General features: G+C 37.7%; 1 protein-coding gene across 1 annotated transcript in view; it reads right to left on the bottom strand.

Moving 5' to 3' along the window:
- Window positions 1-25,690, bottom strand: part of LOC127529016 (adenylate cyclase type 2) — a 58,282-nt gene that overhangs the window by 18,884 nt on the left and 13,708 nt on the right. The window contains exons 2-4 of the mRNA XM_051931256.1: window positions 17,408-17,501; window positions 13,707-14,799; window positions 5,295-5,429 (exon numbers count right to left, since the gene is read on the bottom strand). Coding sequence (XP_051787216.1) covers window positions 5,295-5,429; window positions 13,707-14,799; window positions 17,408-17,501 — 1,322 coding nt within the window. The remainder of the gene's footprint in view (window positions 1-5,294; window positions 5,430-13,706; window positions 14,800-17,407; window positions 17,502-25,690) is intronic.

Below are 25,690 nucleotides of genomic sequence, written 5' to 3'. Positions count from 1 at the left end.
CCTATAGATAAATTTATTCAAGTTAGGCCAAGTAAGGCCTTTACACACCCATCTCTGGAAAAGACATGAAACTGCTGCATTTTCTCTAAGACTTTGAGCAAATCCCTTGTTTAATTAGGTAGCTTGTTTTATCTCTCAATCTGTAGATTCAGAACAACACAGAAGAGTGTGATTGCTTGTGATCAGAGGTGGGTGGTAATATGTTGCATTAGTCTGACCAGTTGCACTCACGTCAATCATAATGAAGTGCTTCGAAAGGTTAGTCATGTCACACATAAAGACTAATCTCCCTGCCTCCCTTGACCCTCTTCAGTTTGCATACCGCTCAAACAGGTTAACTGAGGATGCCATATGCTCTGCCCTTCACCTCTCCCTGACACATCTGGATAAAAAAGACACATATGTCAGGATGCTATTCATAGACTTTAGCTTTGCCTTCAACACAATCATCCCTCAAAAGCTGGTTGTAAAACTGAGCAGGTTGGGCCTGAACACCACCCTCTGCAATTGGATCCTGTACTTCTTGACAGAGAGGCAACAATCAGTTCGGATGGGCTGCAACACTTCCAGCATCATCACACTGAGCACTGGAGCACCGCAGGGCTGCGTGCTTAGTCCACTGCTGTTCACCCTGCTGACTCACGACTGCACAGCTACGCACAACACCAACCACTTCATCAAGTTTGCAGATGATACAACGGTGCTGGGACTGATAAGCAGGGATGATGAAACAGCATACAGAGATGAGGTGGAACGGCTGTCTGCATGGTGTGAAGACAACAATCTATCTCTCAATGTCGACAAAACAAAAGAGATAATCGTGGAGTTCAGAAAATCATGTCCTGCCCACATCCCACTCAGCATCAAAGGTTTAGATGTGGAGACTGTTAGGAGTGCCAAGTTCCTCGGTGTACACATAACTGAGGAACTTACGTGGACACATAACGCCTCATCACTAAACAAGAAAGCCCAGCAGAGACTACACTTCCTGAGGCGACTGAAGCGAGCAAGTCTTCCCCCTTCCATCCTCACCATGTTCTACAGAGGCACCGTTGAGAGTGTTCTGACCAGCTGCATCACGGTCTGGTATGGCAACTGCAACATATCTGACCGCAAGCACCTGCAAAGGATAGTGAAGACAGCAGAGAACATTATTGGGGTGCCTCTCCCTTCACTACAGGACATATTTTACAAACGCAGTGTCCACAAGGCCTGCAGCATTGTGCAGGACCCCTTACACCCCTCACATGGACTTTTCACACTTCTGCCATCCAAGAGAAGATACTGCAGCATCAAAGCCAGATCTGCCAGGCTGCAGGAGAGTTTTTACCCCCAAGCTGTTAGACTCCTTAACACCAGGCTGCCTCCTGGGACTTTCCACACTGCCTCAACCACCTTTAAAAACAGAACTTTTATACATGCAAGCCACTGTCCTACAAAGACGAGTGTGCAGGTAGAAAAGAACTGAAAATCTCATACTGACCTTTAAGTATTTTGACACTCTTGATATCCTTCTGCTGTGAAACATTCTGACCTGTCATTGTTTACACATGTCTTAAACAACTATTATCATACACTGATAATTTCTGTATTATCTATATCTATTATTTATTATTTATTTATTATATTACATATCTTACACATCAATATTGCTGCTACTTCTTTGTCTTGTCTTTGCACAATGTCTTGTCTTGTGTTTTAATTTTAAATTTAAATTTTAATTCTATTTTTAATTTATTATTTGCATGTCATGTTGTTACACTGTGGACCCTGAGCTTCGCAATTTCATCTATCTGTATACTTGTATTTGGCTGAGATGACAATAAAGTTCACTTTGACTTTGATTTTGTACCTCAGTAAAGCTCTGGAAAAATCACACTTTTCAAAGTCATTTTTGGCAGCAGTACTTTTTACTCTCACTTGGGTACATATGCAAATAAAATGTAGATTTTTTACTCTATTACATTTCTGTCACCCTTATTACCATTATACCTGAATTTTTGACATGTTTTAACGCTTTAACTTCTACTGTGACAACATTAGAGAAGCCTCCTCACGTTCCAGTCTCTCTGTGGATTTCATTGGCCATCAGTCACAGATGTCCTCTCACTTCTCACAAGTCACAACTCTGACTTTATGTTAAAGACAGTCATTAATTCAGTCTGAAACAGAAGTGTGTGTTTTTAATTGCCCATAGCCTAGCCTTTTGAAAACATCTGTAAGTAGTTCAGAAACAAGATTATTTCTGTAAAATGCATAAAACAGCATTTAAAATTGCTTGTTTGTTTTTATTTAATTATTTAGTTATTTATTTTGGTATTTAATCCATTTTTGGTTATTCCATATTTGGTTACTTCTATTTAAGCAGTAGTTCTCATTTATTTCATTAATATTAAAGCCCAATTTAAAAATAAGTAGTTTTTTGACCCGATACATTTTACTTTTGCACAAGTACATTTTAAAAGAAATTTTTAAGTAAATGTATTGTTAGTTTTTTTTTTTTTTTTTTTTTTTTTACTTCAGTATTGGTCTGGGCTACTGTTCCCTCAGCATGCAACAAACTGCTTCAAGTTACAACATATCATAAACTGGAATAGCTCACCCGTTAAATTTTGTATGTCTTTTCTCATCTTAAAGAGCCACCATACAATGAATATCAAAAGTCTACACACCTGACACTGTAATTTCAGGTTTTGTTGATCAAAACATTAAAATCAAGACAAATCATGCCATAAGATCATGTAACTAACAATATGCAAGTGAAAAGAAATGGATGATTTTGAGGACAAATAATTAAAAGCATATGCATGCTTAGTTGCATTCATATTTGTGGTGTGTCTTTTGCTTTTAATCCAGTAGTAACTCTGTTTAAGCAGGTCTTGATCAACTTATCACACCAGGGGCCTCATTTATAAAACTTTGCATGGATTCAAGTGTGAAAATATGCATACAACAAAAAAACAGGAAAATGCAAGCGACAAAAATAAAACAAGATTTGTTAAACTTAGAGTATGTACATTTCTATGCAATGTACCCTTTATAAGTCACAATCACCTTATAAAAATGCGTATGGGAACTCACATGAAATGTCACCCTGAAACATTCATATGTATGCAATCACAGTGATGCAGAACATCATTGGCCTGATGTATCGAGACACCACCACCTGCATTCAAGAGCATCTTAACTGTGCTCCAGAAGTGAGAGCACAAAATCATACAAGGCATTATGGTGCCTCTCCCATATGTTCTGTAGGTCGGGGAAAGACGTAAGTTGCCAGTATCTGAGCAGGCTGCCGTTATTACCTGGTACTGAGGGTTCAGCAATTCACCTCATGTAGCACCGTTATGTCTGTCAAAGTTACTATGTCTCAGAATAAATAAATCACGGGTTGACCCAGGCCACAGAGATGCAACATTTGCCAGTCTAATCTTGGATAAATTGCGCATTAATGGAATGTAACTGCTTATTGTTAAAAAATCAGCTTCATTCTCACTAGGTGTCCTAATTGCATTACGAGTGCAGTAAAGTACTCCAATTATGTTAGGAGACACTGCTGCAAGTTCACTTTTTATGTTTTTTTTTATGTGTACTGTAGTGTTTTCTAGATTGAAGTAGCGACACACTCAGAATAACGTTTTGAATGCTGTTTATTGTTAACCCTCTTTAACCAACTCTCCATACAACGTGCCTCTAAACCACACCCCTCCCTCCGGCCGTCATACGTCTCAAAAGACGCAGACCATAGCAATCAACACCCAAACATAAAGCAATGGACAAAAGCATCATTAAACAATCATATACAACATGTACCCACACCACAGCAAAACTGAATGTAGTGCATTGCCAGTTGGTTAATGGCTTCCAGTACAGCAGGCATGATGGAGCTGAAGCTTGGCTGAGATACTCCTAATGTGTCAGCCAGTTCCCTTAGATGTGACAGTATGTAGCAGTTATTTACTGGCAAAAAAAAAGTTTTTCAGTGCAAGTATGCAGCATTCTCCCTATTTAAAGGGAACTAAAATACAGTCTGTACATCATATTCATCACTTTGAGGTGTAACATGTTTGTCACATCAAAGCACATACCGGTAATAACGGCTGGGAGATATGAATTATTATGCATATGAGTCATCAATTAGCTGATTTGGCTGCATTTACTTACTTGATCAAGGGTGCAGTCACTTCTCAGTTCCTCCAAAATGCTGCAAATGGATGGGTCAGAGTTGCTGTAAATATATCCATGTTCCACTATCAAATTTTCTTTTATACATTCCGACGTTTGCATGGATGCACATTTCAAGACTCTTTTTGTATGTCCACAAGCTTTATAAATGAGATCCCAGGATATTGTTCTTTCATGCTCATGCATGAAATGGTCATTCATTGGTTTTGCTCTCAATCCCTAAAATGTCCTAATGGTGGACACCACTATTGAGATCTTTAACAAAATGTGTAGATTAGAAAGGTCAATTTTATTAACCAGAATGATGCAGAAAATTAATAGGTGAAACAGAACGGATTGTCAGGGAAAAGCAGGGATCAAAACCTAGAGTTCTTTAATATGTACTTAACAAAACAATAAAGAACATGAAAGCTTCAAAGCTCAGTCAAAACTAAAACAACAAAACTGCTTTGATGAGATATTGATACAGAAACTTTTTTTTCAAAAAGAACAAAAACACCTTTATTGAAACAAATTTAAGACACTGACTGAATGAGTAGCTTATCCTTAAATAAGACAGTCACCATGACTAAATAATGAGAGAATTCCCATCCTAAGATATGGACTCAGAATTTGCAGGGAAAATGATGGAACCATCTAAATAAATCAGGGAATTAATATCCATGTAAATTAACCTAATACCATACACAAGAACCAGCTTGACATGATTACAAATTCCTGTTCTCTAGGCTTATTTCAGGTTAACAGCAAAGTACCCTTATTTCTGATTTGCAGTGTGATTAGTCAAATCTGAACACAGTTACAACTCCAGTGGCAAAGGATGCACAAACCTCCAATCAAGGCACTACATGATTTTTTTTCTAAGAAGGATACAACTTTGTTTCATTTAAACATTACTGGAGACAAAATATATTTAAAAGTAAAGAAGGCTTGATATAATCCTACATTAGCAAAAGCTGAAATTTTAATAAGTTGTGAAGATTTTTTATATACATTGTATATGTGTAAAAATACAGTATATATTTTAAACAAATAACAGCATTCAGTACAAACAATGTTCAGGCTGGTAGGATGTTTCATTAAGGATGCCAGGTGCTTATGTTACCTACCTTATAGACATCATAGGAATCAATTCTAGTGTCAAAACACATGTAAAGATTATTGAGCATTTCCACAACTTGTAGGGGGCTGCATGTGGCTGAAATTGAGGTGAAACCAACGATGTCTGAGAAGAAGATGGTCACCTTTCAGGAAAAATGAGAAGAGAAAAAAAATAAGCACATGGTACATTTGACGTATAGAAAAAAGAAGTTAAGCTTTCAGTCTGAAAGAAATGAGACACACAGAGTCTAAAGTACCACAAACAGGAGACAGAGACAGCAACTTCCATTGGAATTCCACTAATTGATCTGTGCCCTAACTCTCAGTGGTATCATTTCTGACCATTGTTTAATCTTAAAGCGGTCCTTCACAAATCTGTGAATTCCCATTTAGCAGTTGTCCAGTGGACATCCCTGCTCGTACCCAATGACAAGACTTTAGGCCTGTTTCTCAAGAATCACATTGTTCTCAATAGTGTCTCACCAAGTTCTTTAGTCTGTTTCTTGATGGCTTGTGAGAAGATCAGTGTAAAGGGAGCATCTCTTACAGGTGAAAGGAAACTATGTAAATCTAAAACTTCCCTTTATGAGGCATTATCACCTATACCTTTGATGAACAGAGAAGTTTAAAACAGGGACCTGATGTGAAGAAATACAAATTCAATAATGAAATAATGAGGGCATTCAAGACATGTACAAGAAAATTAAAGTTCAATGCAAATCTAAAGAGCATTAAAAAACAAAAAATAAAACATTGTAGTGTTAACATACACAAAGGTGTATAAATAAATTCCAGTATGGGGCCCAAACTGTCAGTATGGGAGAAGGGATTTGCAAAGACAAATGTTTAGTGAATGTGTGGTTTCAGTATTAATGTCAGAAGTGGAAAAGTCCTGGGATACTTCAGTATTGAGTAAAAAACGTAAAATGATAGCAAAGAGGCAGCAGCAGTGGGTAGATATAAACTAACAAATGTCTGTAGCAGGTACTGGCAGACCAATTACTTGGCATAAGGCAAAATAAATAAATACATGCATTCATTAAAATAGATAGATAGAATAAGACATCCTCTCCACACACAGAAATAACCAAAGAGCATCAACATGATGTCAGCCTTGTGTGTTGAACACTATCATGGTTAACAGATGGCAGTCTGTAGGTATTAGAGCACCTCAGTCTTTATATTTCCATAGATGGGTAGCTTACCTTTTTCAAAATCCTCAGGAGTTCATGGCCACTTCCTGGAGTCTAGAGCATTAGAGGTAGTGGAGTGTGGGTGTCTCATCATCAGTCTTCAGCCAAAACTCCAACTCCCAATGCTCCTTGTCATTATGCCATTCTACACATTTATACAAACCAAGGTGGCCTATTAATCACATTAACAGAGAAAAATACAACTATAGGCACAATGATGCAATGGGGAGCACATCAGCCTCTGTAGTAATCTTGGTAGGCCAGTCTCGATCGGTCATGTGTTTATCCCAGAAACATTTAGAGGACCTGAAACTTGTGATCATAGTGTACTTTTTGAAGTACGGGTATTGTCATTAATTTGTGTATTAAATTTGCTTCTGTTTCCATGTACCATTTCTTTTTTATTTTCATTTTATTAAATATTTTATCTTCACAAGTGTTTTACAGGTGTGTTTTGGTCTTGAAATATGGCATTTGCTCAGATACAAAAAAGTAATTTGACTGAGTGACTTTCATTTTTTACTTATGAATGAAGCAAACTAGTTTTCATGCAGATTAATACAGAAGGACAGTCACTAACGCTGAGGCATAGTACAGCACAGCTTGTAATTACCTGTGTCCTAAGCAATGCATCACAGTGAGTACAGCTACTGGGAGACGAAGTAGCACTTTGAGCTATTAGCACACATCTCACTATTGTCAGATGTCAGTGGAGAATTTCCATGCCATCATTATGCCTTATCCAACTCCACGAAGTACTACAAAATTATAAAAAAACTGTGGGAAATTTAAACAAAAAGATAGATAGATAGATAGATAGATAGATAGATAGATAGATAGATAGATAGATAGATAGATAGACTGACTCACACACTGGTAGCTAAGCAGCTTACTGAGAACATGCATCTTCCAGGACATTCCAAGAAGAACCTCTAGCAAGGGATCTTTTTAAATAATCTGAACTTGCAATTTTTTTTTTTGTCAGGAGAGCTTCCATTTGTTTGCCTTTTAACAGAATAATAGAATGTAAATATTTTGCTTTTTTTAAAACAATATATTTTACTTTTTCCTCTTGAGTTATTCTGTCAATTTTCTGTATTTTTTTTATCTTTCTTTCGCGTTTGTGTTGTATCGTTGTCTCTCTTCATATACATTTCAGAGAGTTAAAAGGATGATGTGTAGTAAAATGGTAAATTTCAATCTGCAGACACGATGAAACCAATAAAGATTCAAACTTTTAAAAATTTCTCCCCACTTACCTCCTGAGAAAATACTTTGATTCTCATGCACATTCACGAGTGTCACGAAAACTAGTGAGAGTCTCACAAGTTCTTCTCACTCGTGAAAGGCATTTGAGAAACCGGCCCTTAGTCTATCTCAGCTTTCAATCTCAACTGAAAAACCTATTGTGTCTGCTGTGTTATATTTAAGAAATTACATAGTTATTTTTATAATCTTCAAGTCTGAGAAGATTCCAGGTGTCCTTGCAGTTCATTTTGTATTTTACTTTCTCTTTCTTTTTTCATAATTTTAGAGCAGTTTGACCTCAAAATGAAATGCACTAATTTATTTATTACACAGCTTTGCATCTAGTATATTTTTTCTCAGTTCTTTAATCAACATCCTTTTACCCATTCATTTTTGAAATACAAATTTTCAGTTATACACAAGCCACCCATCTTACCTGTTGCATACAATACGAAAGCATACTGGTGCAGTTTGTCTCAGAAAGGTGTTTATTTCCAAACCACTAATCCCGCCAGAAACTCACCCTCTAACTCTAAACACTTTACGGCAAACAAGAACACACTGTCATAAAATGTACATATTGCAAACATAACATTTCCTCCCTCCCCCACCAAATACAGTGACTCCTAGAAAAACATAACATAAGGCTTAAACTTTCAGAAATAATTGAAATTGTACAGAAGTCGTTTTTTTCTCTTTTGTGTGCTTCTTCCAAAACCCAAATGTTATTCTAAAGTCTGCTTAACTGTGAAAATCAGTAAGGAAATCTTTGAATCTGGCTGGCCGAGTTCTGACGCGTTCAGGTCTGGAGATGGTTTCAGTCGGAGGCTGCAATACCTCAGGGTCCTCAGTCTGCATAAGGACAAATGATCCTGCAGGTGAATTGAGCCACTCTGTTGTAAAACCTGAAGAGTCACAGCTCGGCACTGGTGGTACAGGAACCTTGTGGAGGCAGCTTGCATGCCATCGGGAACCATCAGCCAGACAAAATGTGGCAGGTCCTAGTTGGCTTATTACTTTTAAAGGAGAAGACCAAAAACATTTCAACTTATGTTCTCAATGTGGCCTCCAGACCCTGACCCAATCTGATACAGTTATGTCTGGCATTTTCAACCGGTGTGACCTATCAAAATGTTGCTTCATTTTATTCTGGCTCTTGGACACACTGTTGTGTGTATGCATTGCAGTGGGCAAAGCTGGTTGGGCACGCAGGCGATCTAGTGGAAGCTGAAGTTCACGACCAATCATAAGAGCTGCAGGTGAACTGCCTGTAGTTGAGTGCTGTGTAGCTCTGTAGTGAAGTAGTGTCTGGAGAAGTGCCAAAAGAAATGTGCATCTATCTGCCAAATGTGCTCTAATGCCATTTTTTATAGTTTTATTTATCCACCCCCCCCATTGGCCTGAGGGTGGTAGGATGCTGTGCGATGGTGTCGAATTCCTTTGTTCATCAAAAAGCTTTTAAATTCAATGGAAGTAAATTGTGGACCATTATCTGTTGAAACAACCACTGGCAACCCCCAGCGAGCAAAAATGGACTCCAAAAAGTCGATCACAGCTCTGGTTGTAACTGATCCAACTGAGGCTACTTCTGGCCACTTAGAATGTTGGTCGTATGCCACAATAAGAAAACGCTGATGATGTGGAACACCATGTAACTCACCGCAGATGTCTAGCTGTATGTGTTCCCAAGGCTTAACAGGCCACTGAACTGGCTGCAATGGGGGTGTGGGTGTGGCAAGCAGGGCATTCCTTGACCAGAGCTTCAATATCAGCATCAATCCCTGGCCACCACACAAGGTTGCGACATCATTGCTTAACACGGACAATACCCAAATGTCCCGCATGTGCCATAGCCAGGACACGTGCTTGGAGAGACCTTGGAACTACTGTGCAGAGACCACGAGCAACACAGCTTTCATTCCAGAAAGTGAGTTCATCCTTGACACGATGGAATGGTGTCACCTCAGCCAGTACTCGAGTAGGCCACTCTTGTCTCATAAAAGTACGAAGCTGAGTGAGCACAGGGTCTTGCTCTGAGGCCTGCTGCAGCTCCTTGAGTGACACCGTGGCCTCTAGAGGTGTGTGAAGAAGCTGAACAAGTTCAGGCTCAGCAGAATCAGGGCAGGGAGTCATGGCTGGAGGAGCTGAGAACTGGGACAGTAGGTCAGCCACCACATTGTGGTGCCCGGGAGTATACTCTGACCAGCGGTGCAGTCTTAGCAGTGGCGGACCGTGCATTTCACCCCTAGGCCTTCAGTAGTGCTCCGTCTGAATCAACTCACCCCTCAAAAACTAATTTATGGTTATAAAAACCATCTTAATATGCAGAAATACAGTATAAAGAGCCGTTGCATCGCAGATAGATAACTCCTGTAGCCACAATAAATGCCTTTATTGAATAGACAAACCAGGGGTGAACAAGTTCCTTTCTATTGCAGCTACAGCCGCGACACACATAAACATCAATAATAACTCATAAACCTTCAATATTATTTAGGAAAGTCGCAACATTTTACTCACCAAATATTCGGATTATTTGTAAACAAAATCCATCCTCCTCTCTTTCCTCAAAAACAGTTCAATTACTAGCAGATTATCCGTGCGCTTCAGTTCCATCACGAAGTCCCTTTCTATCGCCATCGAAGCTAATGCTGAAAGTCGAACCTGCTCTGTCGTATTTTTGGTATAAGGTTTAATTTGCTTTAGGGCTGAAAATGTCTGTTCGACAGAAGCAGTGGACACGGGAATGGTCACCGCCAAACATACCAATGTCCACCGCCAAACATACCAATGTGTACAGCTGCCCCATGCTCCATACCCCATTTTTCTGATGAAGGAAGTCAAGGAGATCAGTGGGAGATTTTCCTGCAAAATCATCCATGGCATACTTACACCATCCTATCCAATCAACGGGTCTGAATATGGTGATGTTGCTGTACGCCTGTTAGAGGGCCCTAGTAACACCAACTCAAAATCTGATTGGTTGAAGCAACAGTTTAATCAACATTTATTTTGTGTTAGTGGGCCTGCAGAATGGATTGTGAAGACTTCCGGGCAGACTTCATTGACTTTGACTCTGCCTGGCAACAAATGATGGCTGAAATGTGATTGGTTAAATGCTTTAATACGAAAATACATGTCTGGAAGCAAGCGCAGCACAACCATCGGGAAAGCTATGAAAGGAAGCGGACAGACTATTTGGAATTATTTAATAAGTATTCATGGACAAAATATAATTAACATCAGTTTGTGATTCAGATATTTTTTAGGCCTGCAGAGAAAGCCTTGCAGGCCCTGAAGGTCCGCCACTGAGTTTTAGTTGCCTGTGGCCAGAACTGGATATAGAAAGCAGTGCAGTGAGAGCTTGGTGGTCAGTTCTGAGAGTAAATGCACGGCCATATAGATACATGTGCCACCATTTGCAAGCCCAGATACATACCAGTGCCTCTCCCTCACTGACTGAGTATTTCTGTTCACCTGGGCTAAGAGCTCTAGAAGCAAATGCCACAGGTTTCTTAGTCCCCTCCTGATTCTGAGACAGTACAGCCCCAAGAAAGTAGTGGCAAAAATATTTTTTATTTTACTCTGATTTTCATTTGAATTACACAAAAAAATGAGTAATAATGCAACATACTGTGCTGTAATGACTATAACAAATAAATGCTAAAATTGCATATATCTTTATTTATTTGAACATACGATAGTCACAACAACTGAGTTATATTTTCAAATGTAAACATTTGAAAATTAAATCAAATATCTGAGGAAAAATTTTACTGAATGACTGGCATTCCAATGTCAATGCAAATTTGAACAAGGTTAAGGCAGCAGAAATTAAAATCTTTATGATAATTATAAAAGATTAACATGATTCTTGGATTTTTGGGTACAGTCATGTCTTGATAATATTTTTGCAAATACCTTATATAAATGCATTATATTAAAATCATTCAGTTAATTATTCAAATAATGCATTGAAGTGGGAGTGAAGAACTAATTGACCAAATATTACTTTCTTATATATTTAGAATTATACTGCAAGGATTGCCTTTTCTTATAGTGACCTTTACTAAAAATTCTTTTGATAACACTAAAAATATTTAACAAAAATAAATATATAAAGTTCTTTTTTTTTTTTTTTTTTTTTTACAAGCAACAGACAACGAGTAGTTTTTTCATTATGACTATTACCATGGCATATGCTCTAACATTCTAACCTTGAAGTGAAAAGCAGTTTTTTTTTTTTATTTAAGCTTACACACAGTGTATATCTCAATCAAGTAATTTCCCTTCCCTTTCCAGATAGGGACAAAAAGTCCCATTTTCCAGTCAGTTGGGATGATGCTAGTCTCCCAAATGGAAGCAAAGATTGCTTGCAATGCCAGGAGGACAGCCTTACCACCAGCCTGGAGAAGTTCACCCCAGATACCACAGATCACCGCAGCCTTTCCCCCCCTCAGCTGGTTCACCACCTGCACTTTTTAACATTGTGTTAAAAAATGCTTTAGTTGCCTCACATTTTTATGCAATCGTTTTGTTCACCCCACTGAATTAAAGCTGAAAGTCTGCACTTCAACTGCATCTGAGTTGTTTCATTTAAAATTCATTGTGGTAATGTACAAAACCAAAATTAGAAAAATGCTGTCTCTGTTAAAATATTTATGGACCTAACTATAGATATTGTAAGGCTTTAAAATTTAAGTCAGAGACTTATAGATCATCTAATTCATGTTGCCATCAGGGAAAAGTAGTGTTTCTTCCCAATGAAGAGATGCATCAATGAGAATGAAAAGATTTGTAGTTTGGTGAAAGTGAAATCCACAAACACTACAGGCAATATATTTGAATCTACAATAATCTGTTCGCGTTTGCATCATTCAATGCTCAAAACGTAGATTTACACAATAATGGACCATACGCTATGAGAATCTGTGGTCCCGTAACAATTAAAGCTAAGACAAGTTTAATTTCGAAGAAACAACAATTCGGTCATGTGTATATTTATTATCACGGAGAAGCGATGCAACATAGAATCGAAAGAGTTAAATGATCGGACGTTATAATTTCTAAATAAATATACAGCCAATAATGGATACAAATCCATACATCCAAAATGTGCGCATTTTACACAAAATTTATCTGCAAAACACGCACAAAGAAATTTTCTTGGATTTCTATATGCATCCAAAAGATCACGGTCGCATTTATAATAAACCAACATGTGACAAATTGTCAGCGATAATAGCTTCGAAAGACAGAGATCTCAAAGACAGAGTTGATATTCATCTGTATCCAAAAGCAAAGCACGATTCAAAAGGAGATCTTGATATTCATATTAAAACGTTTACAGTTTTCCGTGAGAAAAGCTTTTGCTATGACAATTAACAAATCACAGGGGCAAACATTCGAAAAAGTTTGTTTATTTATTAGAGAGAAAGAAATGATATTCACTCACGGGCAGTTATACATTGCGTTGTCACGATGTAAGTCCAAACACGGAATCAAAATGCAATGCAATCTTGAAGAAAAGTTAATTCCAAATATTGTTTTTACTGAAGTTTTAAAGTAAATGTGAAAATAATGCATATGTAATAATTCCCATGAAAATAACAATCTCTTTAAATTGTATATCCGGTTAACCAAACCTGGGGGTTGGCGAGCGAAGCAAGCAGGGGGCAGAGACCCCAGTAAATAAATAAATAAATTTGGAAGTTTTTTATGGAATCACTTCTATTTTGATTTTATTTACCATATTTTTAAGAAACCCCGTGACCCTGTAGTTAGGATATAGCAGGATGGATGCATGGATGGATGGATGGATGGATGGATATTTTTAAGAAAGAAAAAGTTGATATTTATATAATCATTTCATCAGAGGAGAAGCTAGAAGAGTACAGCAAAGCTGTCTTGAGTCTTCCCAACTAGACAACTCCAAATCTACAGTTATATTTCTTGTTTCAGTCCTTTTCTACCACCTACCTGCTCGTAGCTTTCTGCTTGCACATGCTTGTGCTTCCGCAATTGCTTTGCTACTGACTTGGGGAGCATCTGGTGAAGAAGATCCTCTGCCAGGCGCCTTTCCCTTTTGAGATCTTCTGTTCTTTCCTTCAGACTCCTTGCATAATTCTGTATCCACTCTGTCATCTGTTTAAAGGACAGTAACATGATGGGATAGATGAGGGAAGCAATGGTCAAGAGGCATATTTTGAGACTGATAACAGAGAGGATGTCTCTTGATTTGTTTTTCAAGGATTTCTTGCCCTTTTCTAACAGACAGTTTTGAGTGGCATTCAACCAGTTGATGCAGATTTCCAAATTGCTGCAAAAATTTGACTCCAGGATACTAGCTACAGGGGGCACAATGGGCACTTCCTGGTAGAGAGAAAGAAAGTGTGAAAGATTTACATTTTCCTCCCAGCAATTCTGTAGGTTTGAAGATACCAGGATTGCAAAGTTCAGGTTGCTTAATGTCTGCTGCCAATGTCTGCTGGTCTCAGAACTGTGACTCATAAATAAAGCCTCTTTAACTTTGATCAGTATCCTAACAGAAAGAACATCTGCCCAATCTGAGTTAAATCTCAGAGTAGTAAGATCACTTTGAGGTTCTTCCCACAGATCAAGCAGCTTTGAGATTGCCACTGTGAAGGTTGCACCAGCCTGCTGTTTCTCATTCCATGTGTTGTTCAACCCATCTATAATTTCATTCACCTCGTCCTTGCATTTCTCATATGTTTCCACTGTACATTCATTTCCATGAATTTGTTGCTCCCCCTTTTCACAAATCTGTTTGATCCCAGTGATCAGGTGTTTGGACATTTGTAAGCAAGCATCAGAGGATGCCTTGTCACAATTGCCAGATTTGCAGGCAGACCGATCCAGCTGCAGCTGATCAATGATATGAACAAAGATCTGGGTCCTGCAAGACAGAAGCTCCTGGAGAGCTGCTTCAGTGTTTGTCCAGCTGTTCAAACTGCTTTTCAAGTCCAAAGAGGCTGCACCTAAGAGTGCCGCTAGAGAGAAGATGCAGGCAGCAAGGATGCGTCTGACTGTACGGTTAACTCCAAGGCAGCACCTGAAAGAGGAAAATGTCAGTTCGAAATCCATCCATTTAATTTCATTACAGCAATGAACAGTTACAAAAGGAATCATGCAGAACAATCAAAGGTATTCAATGATTGAAATAATTTTTGGAGAGAGCATCAGCCCTCAGTCCAACCTGAAAGTTTTGATGCATTGTATCCACCACTGTAGAAATGGACTACAGAGGCTACACACGCTAGGCACATTGGACTAATTAGAAAGTTTAATATCAAGAGACTGAAGGATTGATGTAAAGCTCACTTTAACATTAGGACACACAAGCTGAGTGCAGTTAATTAAATACCGCAACTTCAATGAACGTCAAATTAGCAACATTCACCCGAATATTAGGTTCTCTTAACTTTGTTGCATTTTCCAAAGTGTGTTGGGACTATGTACACTCCGGAAACTGACAGTGTATCCCAATAGTTAAAAGCACAGTGACGGACACTGCGCACTATAGCCAAGTCATTCCAGCAGAAATTACCAATAAATAAACGTAAACCTCAACGGCATGGTACAATAAGGACAAAACGTCAGATCGGATTTTAAAAGGGTGAATTTCACACTTTTCGTTTCTTTTTTAAGTCAAAATCCTGGAACGTGTTAGTGGAATGTTAGATTTAATCTGGGCACGTCTAAAACGTTTTTGCATTTCACAGATTGATGGAAAACTGATACCATAAAAAACAAATAAGAACAATTTGTGTAATTATTTAATTGCAAGACTGTCGCGTTTCACTGAAAGATCGATATTTAAACTGATATATGACACATACCTGTGTATTTAAATTGGCACCATACAAACTGAGATCGGATTATAAAATATAGTGTTGCATCCCGGCCGGGGTGAAGGCTAGAGGTTAAGGGACTGGAGAGCTCGGAGAGCTGTATTTTTGACAAAGAAAGGGCGGCGCCCTGAACGAAGGTCCTGGAAAAGGAGGCGGGGATTTCTGGAAGGTTCGGGGGACGGCGGGAAGGTGTGGGATATAAAGTTGAAATACGCGCGCAGGTTGAGATGGTGAGAGTTGCGAAGATGGGGATTCTGCACAGGGAACAGGAGTGTTTACGGCATCTGTTAACAATGAGAAGTTAATAGTTAATAATGAATAGATCTAGTTCAATATTCTTCGTTTCTCTTTTACATTCGTGTATTATTGGAGGCTGTAACGAGTAAACTGTCCTGCCACCACTCTTTTGCCCTGCTGCGTTTTCCTTTTGAGGTGGCCACCATACTTTACGTCAAGCTCGTGTTGTTCCAAAACGAAATGTAATGCTTAATATCGTCGCAGTACCCATATTCAATTAATCAGGCAAAACAACAGAAATTCCACTTTAACTCAATACTATGTTTCTACAAATTTTTATAATAAAGTGCATTTCCGGTAAGAAAACTTATATAGTCATATGTTGAAAAGACATATAGCAAAGGATGACAAATTAATTTTCATTTCCTACTCTGTATACTTTCATAAAATGACCTTACTTAACCAATAGCACTACTTAATCCCTCTTTATGTTTAATATAGTATGTTAAATATTGTAAGTATCGTATACCTGTAGTTTAAATGAGCTCGGAGTAAGTCCTGAAATAGTATGCCATTTTACTTTTAACATTTAAAACAAACAAGAACTATTAGGCATATTTTTACATGTAATAACGACTAAAACAATAATAATAATACATTTTATCTAAATCTCGTATTTTCCATGTCCAAAGCACTTTGCAAATATTTATATGAGATTCTTTCTTTCTTTCTTTCTTTCTTTCTTTCTTTCTTTCTTTCTTTCTTTCTTTCTTTCTTTCTTTCTTTTGTAGCAGGGAACGTGGCGCAGAATGGAATGACAACAGAGTATTCAGCGTCGATTCTGAATAAAGGTTAATTAATCTAAGATAAATTCCAAAAACAATCACTTTGGTTGTCTTACCTTTTCTGGTGCGTCGTATTTTGCGGTAAATGAATATATGACAATATTAATTTATCTAAATCTTAAATAATCATGTTACAACGTTATTTTATTTTATCAATAGAAATTTCAGAATTTTTCATAAAACGAGTGATTACTTGAATTTCCTAACACATTACGCCGTAAATTCGGTTTCCTCTACCTAGCTTACTGAAATTAAAATCGATTTAAAAATGCTAATGAAGGTCTAACATAATTCAGTAATCTAAAATGTACCTGAATAACGAAAGAAAGAAACAAATATGCACATCTGTAAGCTTTAGTATTATGTATGGACAAAAAAAAAAAGCAAAGCAAGCGCAGTTTTAAGACATTTTATTAAATTTACTCAGAACATTCGACTCGACGATTGCTGACAAGAAGCGTCTGACATTGCAGTATGTCTCAAAATGGCCTATGGTGAAGAAATAAAAACATGTTACAAAATAACATATGAATCCCATCTATAAATCGATGAGTTAATGCCGTCACCCTCATCTGTAAAAAAAACATCACAAATATACTAGTTCGGAGCATGTTTGCTTTAGAATATGTACGGACATCTGTCCTTTTTAAATAAACTGTTCTGTTCTCTACTGGACTAAACTCATTTTGTTACATTGTCTCAGGCTGCCCCCACACATTCCTCTTACCCGATCGTCTCACGATCTCTTCCCGGTTCCACTTCCTTCTTCGCTGGTTTGTTGTCCTCCTTTAGCCTCTCGTGATTAATTTTACTAAATTTGCCTTTTAATGAAGAAGAAGATAAATTGCCGGAGGCAAAGCAGCCTTTTGTCATACACTTTTCTGCCCCTGACATCAGCTCTGGTTGTACTGCTCCCAGTTTTACACCCAAATCTGTATTCGTTTCCTGTCCTTCTTTTGGACCACTATGTGGGATGGACAGACAGATAGGCAGACGGACATACGGATCCACCTGGCGAGACCACAAAGCGTGACTACCAGCTTATGCAGCTGCAGAGTAGCGGACCTCTAGCCAATGCCAAGGAAACGGTGCGGCATTACCAAAAAATGACATGACAGCCTAAGGTAAGAATTAAAAGTTAGCTTAACGATACTTCAAACTCAACAGGCTGGGCCATGACGAGCACTCTGGCAAAAACGTATACTCGAAATGGTATTTTAATGCACACTGTTGGGTACTGTCACGGGTAAGATGTAGGTTTTCTTTTCTTTTCTTAGAGAAAATGAAATGAAGTTAAGGTATTGCAATATTTGAGTTTATTTTGTATATTACGTTTGTATATATAACATTCTTCACAGTTATAAAGCATTAATATACATAAATACATAAATTATACTAAACATACAGTGAAATAGAAACAATTTCGATATCAACATGTGGTCGATCGATAGAGGGGTGTCGATGTTTACTAATGTACAGTTTGCAAGTGATACTGTATTTATTGCTGAAAGTGCAGAACTATGGGGAATGTTAAATTTTGGAGTAGAAGATTGTAAAGAGAAGAGACTAACATCGAATTGTAAGAAAACATACAGCATGGCGTTTACAAAAGGCAAAGTATCGCCAGAATGCCATTTAAAAGTAATTTCTGAAAATGTCATGCAAGGGATCACTTTGCTTGCAGGATGGACGACGTGTTTAAGAAAACAGGAGGAGAACTGCAATGGCCAAAAAGGCTTCTATGCAGTTAAACACATGCTTTGAAACCAACGCAGAAAAAGGACTATCAAGGCGAATATTATAAGGTGTTTCGCTTGGTCCATCGATCGTTTAAACATGGACACTGGGTAAAACAAAAGGAAGCATAATATTGACAGCTGCGAGATGTGTTTTTTTTTTAGAAGAATGATAAAATTTCGTGGACAAAAAAGCAAAACATGGAGTATTAAAAAGAGCACATGTGAAAAGACATTTATTAATTGAGATAAAGAATAGACAATTAAAATATATTGGCTGAAGGCAGTGAAAGTGATACTTTGCTGGGTAAAATAAATGAGAAGAGAAAGGCAGAGAAACACCATCTGTGGAAATACTATGAGATGGTTCGAGAACAACATGAGCTGCAATGAGACTTTCAAGGGAAGAGACAAGCGGAAGGCTGTCAACGGCAACGTCAGGATCAGGTAGCGGGCACTTAGAGAGACTTAGAATTTTTGAAGGAACTAAATAGATTTTCAATGGCTTGTAAATAAATAAATAAATCAGAAAACCGTAGTCAGCAAGAAATTCCTTGCTAACGTAAATAACGGTCTTTGTTAACGTATTGAGAAGAAATCGATAGCGTAAAAGCCAAATTAGAACAATAAAAAAGAAAAACTCTTTTACCCAAACACTGCAATTTTAATACCGTCTAGCAATACATCAAGCTGAATACAATTAACCTCGTGATGTTTTATTATTTTAATTGTCCCGGAATCTAACTAAATAACAGTCTTTACATTATAGTTTAAATTAGAACTAATAAAGGGTAAATTTATTAATTATCTAGCTAGCTACATCAATGTAATTTTAAACGGCTAGGAACAGCTATACGAAAGGTAAAAAAAAGCTTTGAAGGGTGCATGGTAATTAAGTTAATGGATATCACGCTGTAATTATGGAACAATTTCGCGAAATTGGGGTTGTTATCGATGTTTTCTTTACAAAAGCGTGTGCATCTAATTGAGTTATTGCTCTTTTCACAATTATCCTAAACCCTGAATAAAGTGACATCACCGTCTGAAAATACATACAAATTAATATTACTGAATGTAATAATATTACAAATATTACTGATGGAAAAGTTTGAACGGAAGCTCAGCATTTTTTAGAAATTGTTTTGGGGTTCAATGACGTTGTCGCCCAGCTGCTGCTTTTCTCTGCTCTGTTTCTGCTTTGGACAGGTGCTGCTTTTACCCCATAGTGTGCTCAGAAAGAGAGTAGCAGGGTAATTGAGTTCACGCACTTGGTAATACATCAAAACACTCAGGAATTAAAATCCGGTACTGCATATTTTATACCATTTCACACAAATACACCGTTTAAAAAATAAATAAAATACGTGTGTCAGTATTGCTTTTAGGGTGCAGGCTGTTTTTTCCTCTAGTTCTCCTTTGTTCTCACATGTTGATTTTTGTCTTAGAATGAATGAATGCGCGCCCGTATATTAAAGTGCCCCGTGACGGATTGTATGAACAGAGTAAGTTAGGCCCATCTCGACTGTATGGGTGCGACCACGCGATAAAAGGCAAAAGTTATAATAAATAGACGGATTACAGAATGGGATGCAAGTAAAGGTAAACTATGGTCGCTAATCCACCGTGTTGCGTTATGTTCTTACTAATCCTGTCAAAGTTAACGTGTGCTGCTGAATATTGTAACGTCCCAGCCAGGTTCAAGGCCTTTATGAGTGAAAGCGCCGCGAAACACTGACAGCGTGAGTATGATTGTCACGGGAGGGGGGTTAGATGGCTGTGTTGTGGGGTTACGAAGTCGGCGTTTTTCTTTTTCTGGTTTTGCTTTTCTTTAACGGCGTCTCTCAGGACCATAAATATGAGAGACATATAGGAGATTGTAAATAGTCAAAGATGTGCATTTTTTCGCTGTTACAACCCTGTGGTAAACTGTTTTGTGATCTTTACTTCGTCCGTTTTTTTTTTCTTCTTTTCAAACCTGGCGCATAATCAAAGGCTGCAACTACTTTAGCGTCAGACCTACTAATTAGAAAATAATGGATCAATTAAACAATTAGAACACCTGGAAAAAAATAGAATTAAAATCAAGATGAAAAATATTGTTAAAAGAAAAAAAAAACATTATTCCTATATAACTGCTTGGTACATTTTAATATTTTTTAAACAAACTCAGTTTTTCTAATTTCTATATCGCTCCCAAAACACAGAACTTGGGAAATATCAGTTCACATAATTAACCCAGGAGTCCAATTAAAGACAGAAGCTGGTTGGAACAAAAACCTGCAGCCATGGGCTCCCAGGTCTGATGTTGAGAACCCCTGCTCTATAGCCTGTCAGTTTAACTTGTGGGGATCAGCTGAAGCGTTTCTCCATAAATTACTGCAAGGCTGCTCATTTTTCAGCAAGCTCTTTGATCCAATTAAGCCGCCTACCCAGCACAAGAGGTAGGGTCCACTTGCACTGACCGAGCCTCTGATCGTCATCAAAGTCACATAAATAGGTCCTGATATATCTGGGTTTTTTTTTTTTTTTTTAATTTAAGAATTGCGGAATAATAATTAAAGCAGATTAAAGCGTGGAAGGCACCGGAAAAAGCTCATATACACCTATCCATTTTTTTTACCTGTTAATCCAAGTTAATGGGTACGGATATTAAAAAGGGTATAGTACCAGCTCAATTAGTAAATACCCAGTGTGAACATCAAATAATGTCAAAATATGGGCACCACCCACTCTTAAAAATAAATGTGCCAGAATGGTTAGCATTGCCATAGGGCAGTGATTCTTAACTTTTTTTGAGTCAAGGACCCCTTTAAGAATCTGGTGAAAGCTATGGTCCCCCTTCCCCAGAAATATTCACATAGACACAACTTTGCATGCAATGAATATAATGTAATTTATTTATCTAGATTTGATTGTCTCATAAATATATGACATACACAAAGTATTATTAAACTTTAAACAATCTAAAAAAACACTCCTTTTTTATGCAAAAAGTAATTGCCACTCATTATAATTATGAAATACAATCCTCTTGTGCAAATTGAAACAGATCTACTTTACTACTATTACATTTTCTATTTCATCTACTCTAAATCAACAGTACCGGGCTGTATAGTGAATATAAATGTTAATTTTTATCTGACCCTCACAGACCCCTGAAACCAATCCATTGACCGTATAGGGGTTCACAGACCTCAGGTTAAGAACCCCTGCCATAGGGTTAACATTCATTAAGGTTCCAGGAAGAACCTTTATTTAGATCAGTAACAGGCTCCACACAGTAAATAACATGGAATAGATGGTAACAGATCTATAAAATAGCAACGGCTCATGACTTTAAAAAGACTCTTGCTGCATACATACGTAACACAGGCAAGTTTTCTTGATTTGTTAGTTTGTTGCTAATCTACCATATATGTAGTAGTAGGGTGCTGTACTGTGTTAGCCATTATGGATGCAGTGAGAAGTCAAACAAAATGACACCTTTTATTGGCTAACTAAAAAGATTACAATATGCTAGCTTTCCGGGCATCTCAGGCTCCCCTCTTCAGCCAAGATGTTATTACCCCTGCCTGAAGAAGGAGCCTGAGATGCCTGGAAAGCTTGCATATTGTAATCTTTTTAGTTAGCCAATAAAAGATTGAATTTAGCTTGACTAGTTAGCTTGAAGTTTTTTTGTACATGTATTTGTACATTTTCAAAGCACAAGGAACCAACTTCATATTCAAAGAACCTTTTCAGAATGAAATGGTGCTTTGTTAGGCAATGGTTCTACGAGGAACCAATAAAGAACCATAAAATGCCATTAAAGAACCATTATGTTTAAGAATGCTATTACAGCACTATAGAGAGATTTAGAAAAATATGATCTGTCAGCAAAACCTGAAAGAGTTGAAAATGTACAATGTAAGAACATTGGAAAAGAAGACAAGCAGAAATTTTTTAAACAATGAGGAAAATGTGTAAAGAAGATGCTGGTTGCTGTTATGCTCTTCGAAAAGAACATATCACTCTTAAAAATAGCAGTTCTTAAATGACACTATAGTAAGTTGTGCAATTCTTCATAGAATTATTGCTTGATAAAGAACCATTTTATTCAAAGAAGGGTTCTTTACATATTATGTTGGTTCTTTGAACTATCAAAAGGCTCCAATATATGTGGAAAAATATGAAACCTTTAATGTATAGTAGGCTACTTAGCAGGGTACTGATTTATGCAGTAGGAGTACTTTTAAAATAACTAAGCCATTGGTAATTTATAAATCTGCTAATATCTATTCATGGTTATTTATGAGCCTGTTACTGATCTAAATAAATAAAGGATCTTTCTGGGCCCTTCATGTGGATGGTACTTTAGAACCAAAAATTGTTTTCTTATGGCATCGTTCTGCTACCTATATTTTTAAGAGTGATGAGCATGAGATGGAAGCTGAATCAACACATTTAACATATTGTTATGCGCTGCATGGCAGAAAATGGTGAAACAACACAGTGAAGGGAACAACAAGGCACTTGGAAGGTAAGAGAGGGAAAGACGAACAGATGGACAGCCATGTACTGAAAATAAATACAGCTGAGGGTCAGGAAGTAACCTTCCCTGAACAGGTCTCAAGTCAATCACAGGGCCCACATGCGCACACACCAACAGCTGGCAGTTTAAAGTCACAACTTAACCTAGTGCGCACACACACACACACACACACACACACACACACACACACACACACACACACACATCTCTTGTGATATGGGAGAAAAATCCACTCAGAAGTGGACAGGGCATTCAGATTCTGCCCAGACTTTGGATTCAAACTCAGACTGTACCCATGAGGCAGCAGTACTCACCATTGGGCCACAGTGATGGCCACCTATTGTTTGTGATTTTTCAGTTTTAAAGACAGCAATTTATTTAACAATGGGCATGTCATCCAGGGTTGGCTCCTGCCCTCTTTCTCGGAAACAAATGTTTGGAGTCTCACTCTTGCCACTTCTCACTGGTTTCTTACTCGGCTCTTTCATCTGTTTACCAAAAACTTGTGAGAAGAGTGATTGGAAGTGAGAAGATCTCACCAGTGAAATGAAACAAAAATACCATCCCTTTTAGGAGGTGTTGTCATCTTAAGCTTTGGTGAAAGCAGCGGTTTATTTATTTGTTTATTTTAAGTTTATTAAATTTATTAAAATCAAATAACATTCCATAAAAGCAAGTCAAGTTTTACAAAAATTGGTTCAAAACAAATCAACCCCCACCCCTGAAAAAGAGAGCTAGACCAACAGAATAAAATTTAATAGTCAGAAAAATTAAATAAATAAATATAAATAGAATAAAAAAAGGGACGAGAATCCGCTTCCTCAACTTAAATGCTTATTCTAAAATGTTATTGATTAGATCCTGCCAGGTTTTGAAGACGTTTTGTACAGATCCTCTAAGTGAAAATTTGATTTTTTCCAATTTCAGATAGTATAGGACATCAGTTATCCACTAACTTAAAAGAGGTGGCTTAGAATTCTTCCAGTTGAGCAAGATAAGTCTATGTGCCAATAGTGAAGTAAAGGCAATTACAGTTTGTTTGTCCTTCTCCACTTTAAGCCCATCTGGGAGTACACCAAACACAGCTGTTAGTGGATTAGGAGGGATTGTGACACCTAGGTTGTCTGGAAGGCATTTAAAGATTTTGGTCCAAAATGATGTTAATTTGGTGCATGCCCCAAAACATATGGCCCAATGAGGCTGAAACTTGTTTGCAACGTTCGCAGTTTGGGTCTTGCCCAGGAAACATTTTGGACAATTTAAAACGAGACAGATGCGCTCAATATATAATTTTGAGTTGAATAATTGCATTCTTTGAGCATATGGAGCTACAGTGAATTCTGTACATGGCTGCCTTACACTCCTTTTCTGAAATGCTGAGTAAGAGATCCTAGCAGTTTAAAGAGAAAGCAGCAGTTTAAAGGAGGGGTCTGATAAGAAACAAGGACAATTAAAAGTATAAAATATGAATTTATGGAAATATTAGAAAATGAAATATGCATGAAATGTATGAGGGAATGCACAAGAGAAATCCATTCTCTAGAAGCAAGTCTTGACGACACAAAAAATAAATTAAAAAAATTTGGACGAGAGCATTGGTGGGCTTTGCACCCTAGGGACCAAGTTACCCAAACTATTCTATAACATTTCAATAATTACTTACCTCTCTGATGCTGATCTTTCTCATCATAAAATAGGTCATTACGATAGCAATTGATGAGAACAATTCATAATTAATTGCAGAATTATAGTATTTGAGGGTTCCTCTGGAGTGCCTCTTTCTCTTGCACGATTTGGCTCAAAAACTAATCAGCACATCATCGTCTCGTAAAAGGCTAAAGTTTCAAGTTTGTTTTTTTTTCCATCCAGCCATTTTAGCTCTAGATTGTCCTCAAAAAACTGTGACACGCAGAGAGAAAGATACACACGCATCATCAAGATATTAATGTTTTCAGTATCCGGGGACCCTAAAATGTTGATCTGTCAAACTGGAAATCAAAATTTTTGAGAAATCTAAAGCTTTTGCTCCTCCCTCATAAATGATATGTGATGGTGGGGGAGGGCGCAAAGCAAAAATGGAGCAACAAGCAGCAGTACCATCATAGATCTTTGGAGAAAACTGTAGAGCACCACCTGACTGATCGAAAGATCTGATGCATCCTGTGAAGCACCTTGTGCAGCTCCTAGCCACTTCCTGACACATTCTTGTCTCGTTTGATTTGCATATTTAGGAACGGAAATCCATTTTCTGAACCTGCTTATCCAGTGCAGGGTAGCGAGAAAACCAAAGCCTATCACAGCAAGCAATGGGCACAGGGCATAAGAAGTCTATGGATATGGCCAGTCAATCGCTGGGAAGAACATCATACAAACATAAAATCGAGGTTTGTCTATCAATAATCCTATAATGTTTGATTACCCTAAAATTGCACAAATTAAAATTGCCGGTTAAATTAACTCTTATAGTTTTAAAGTACACTCTTAAAAGTAAAGATGGTAGAGTAGTTCTTCAGAGAGAGACCATAGGGGAACCATATTTTGTTCTCAAAAGAGTCATCCATGTGAAGGCTGTAGAAGAAATTATTTATACAGTATTGCCCCCATAATCCCAACACCCCAGAACTCGAACAACTTGGAATCCGAACGAAAAATTTGAGCAAATTTTGCCCCGGAATCCAAACGCTGGTTTGGAATCCGAACGTCCAGCATGTTGTTTGTGTGTACGTTTCCCAGATGTGATCAT

This window comes from Erpetoichthys calabaricus, chromosome 8 (assembly GCF_900747795.2).
Source record: "Erpetoichthys calabaricus chromosome 8, fErpCal1.3, whole genome shotgun sequence".
Taxonomy (NCBI): Eukaryota; Metazoa; Chordata; class Cladistia; order Polypteriformes; family Polypteridae; genus Erpetoichthys; species Erpetoichthys calabaricus.
The sequence above is the reverse complement of the archived record's forward strand: the minus strand, read 5'-3'. Positions and strand labels throughout refer to the sequence as shown.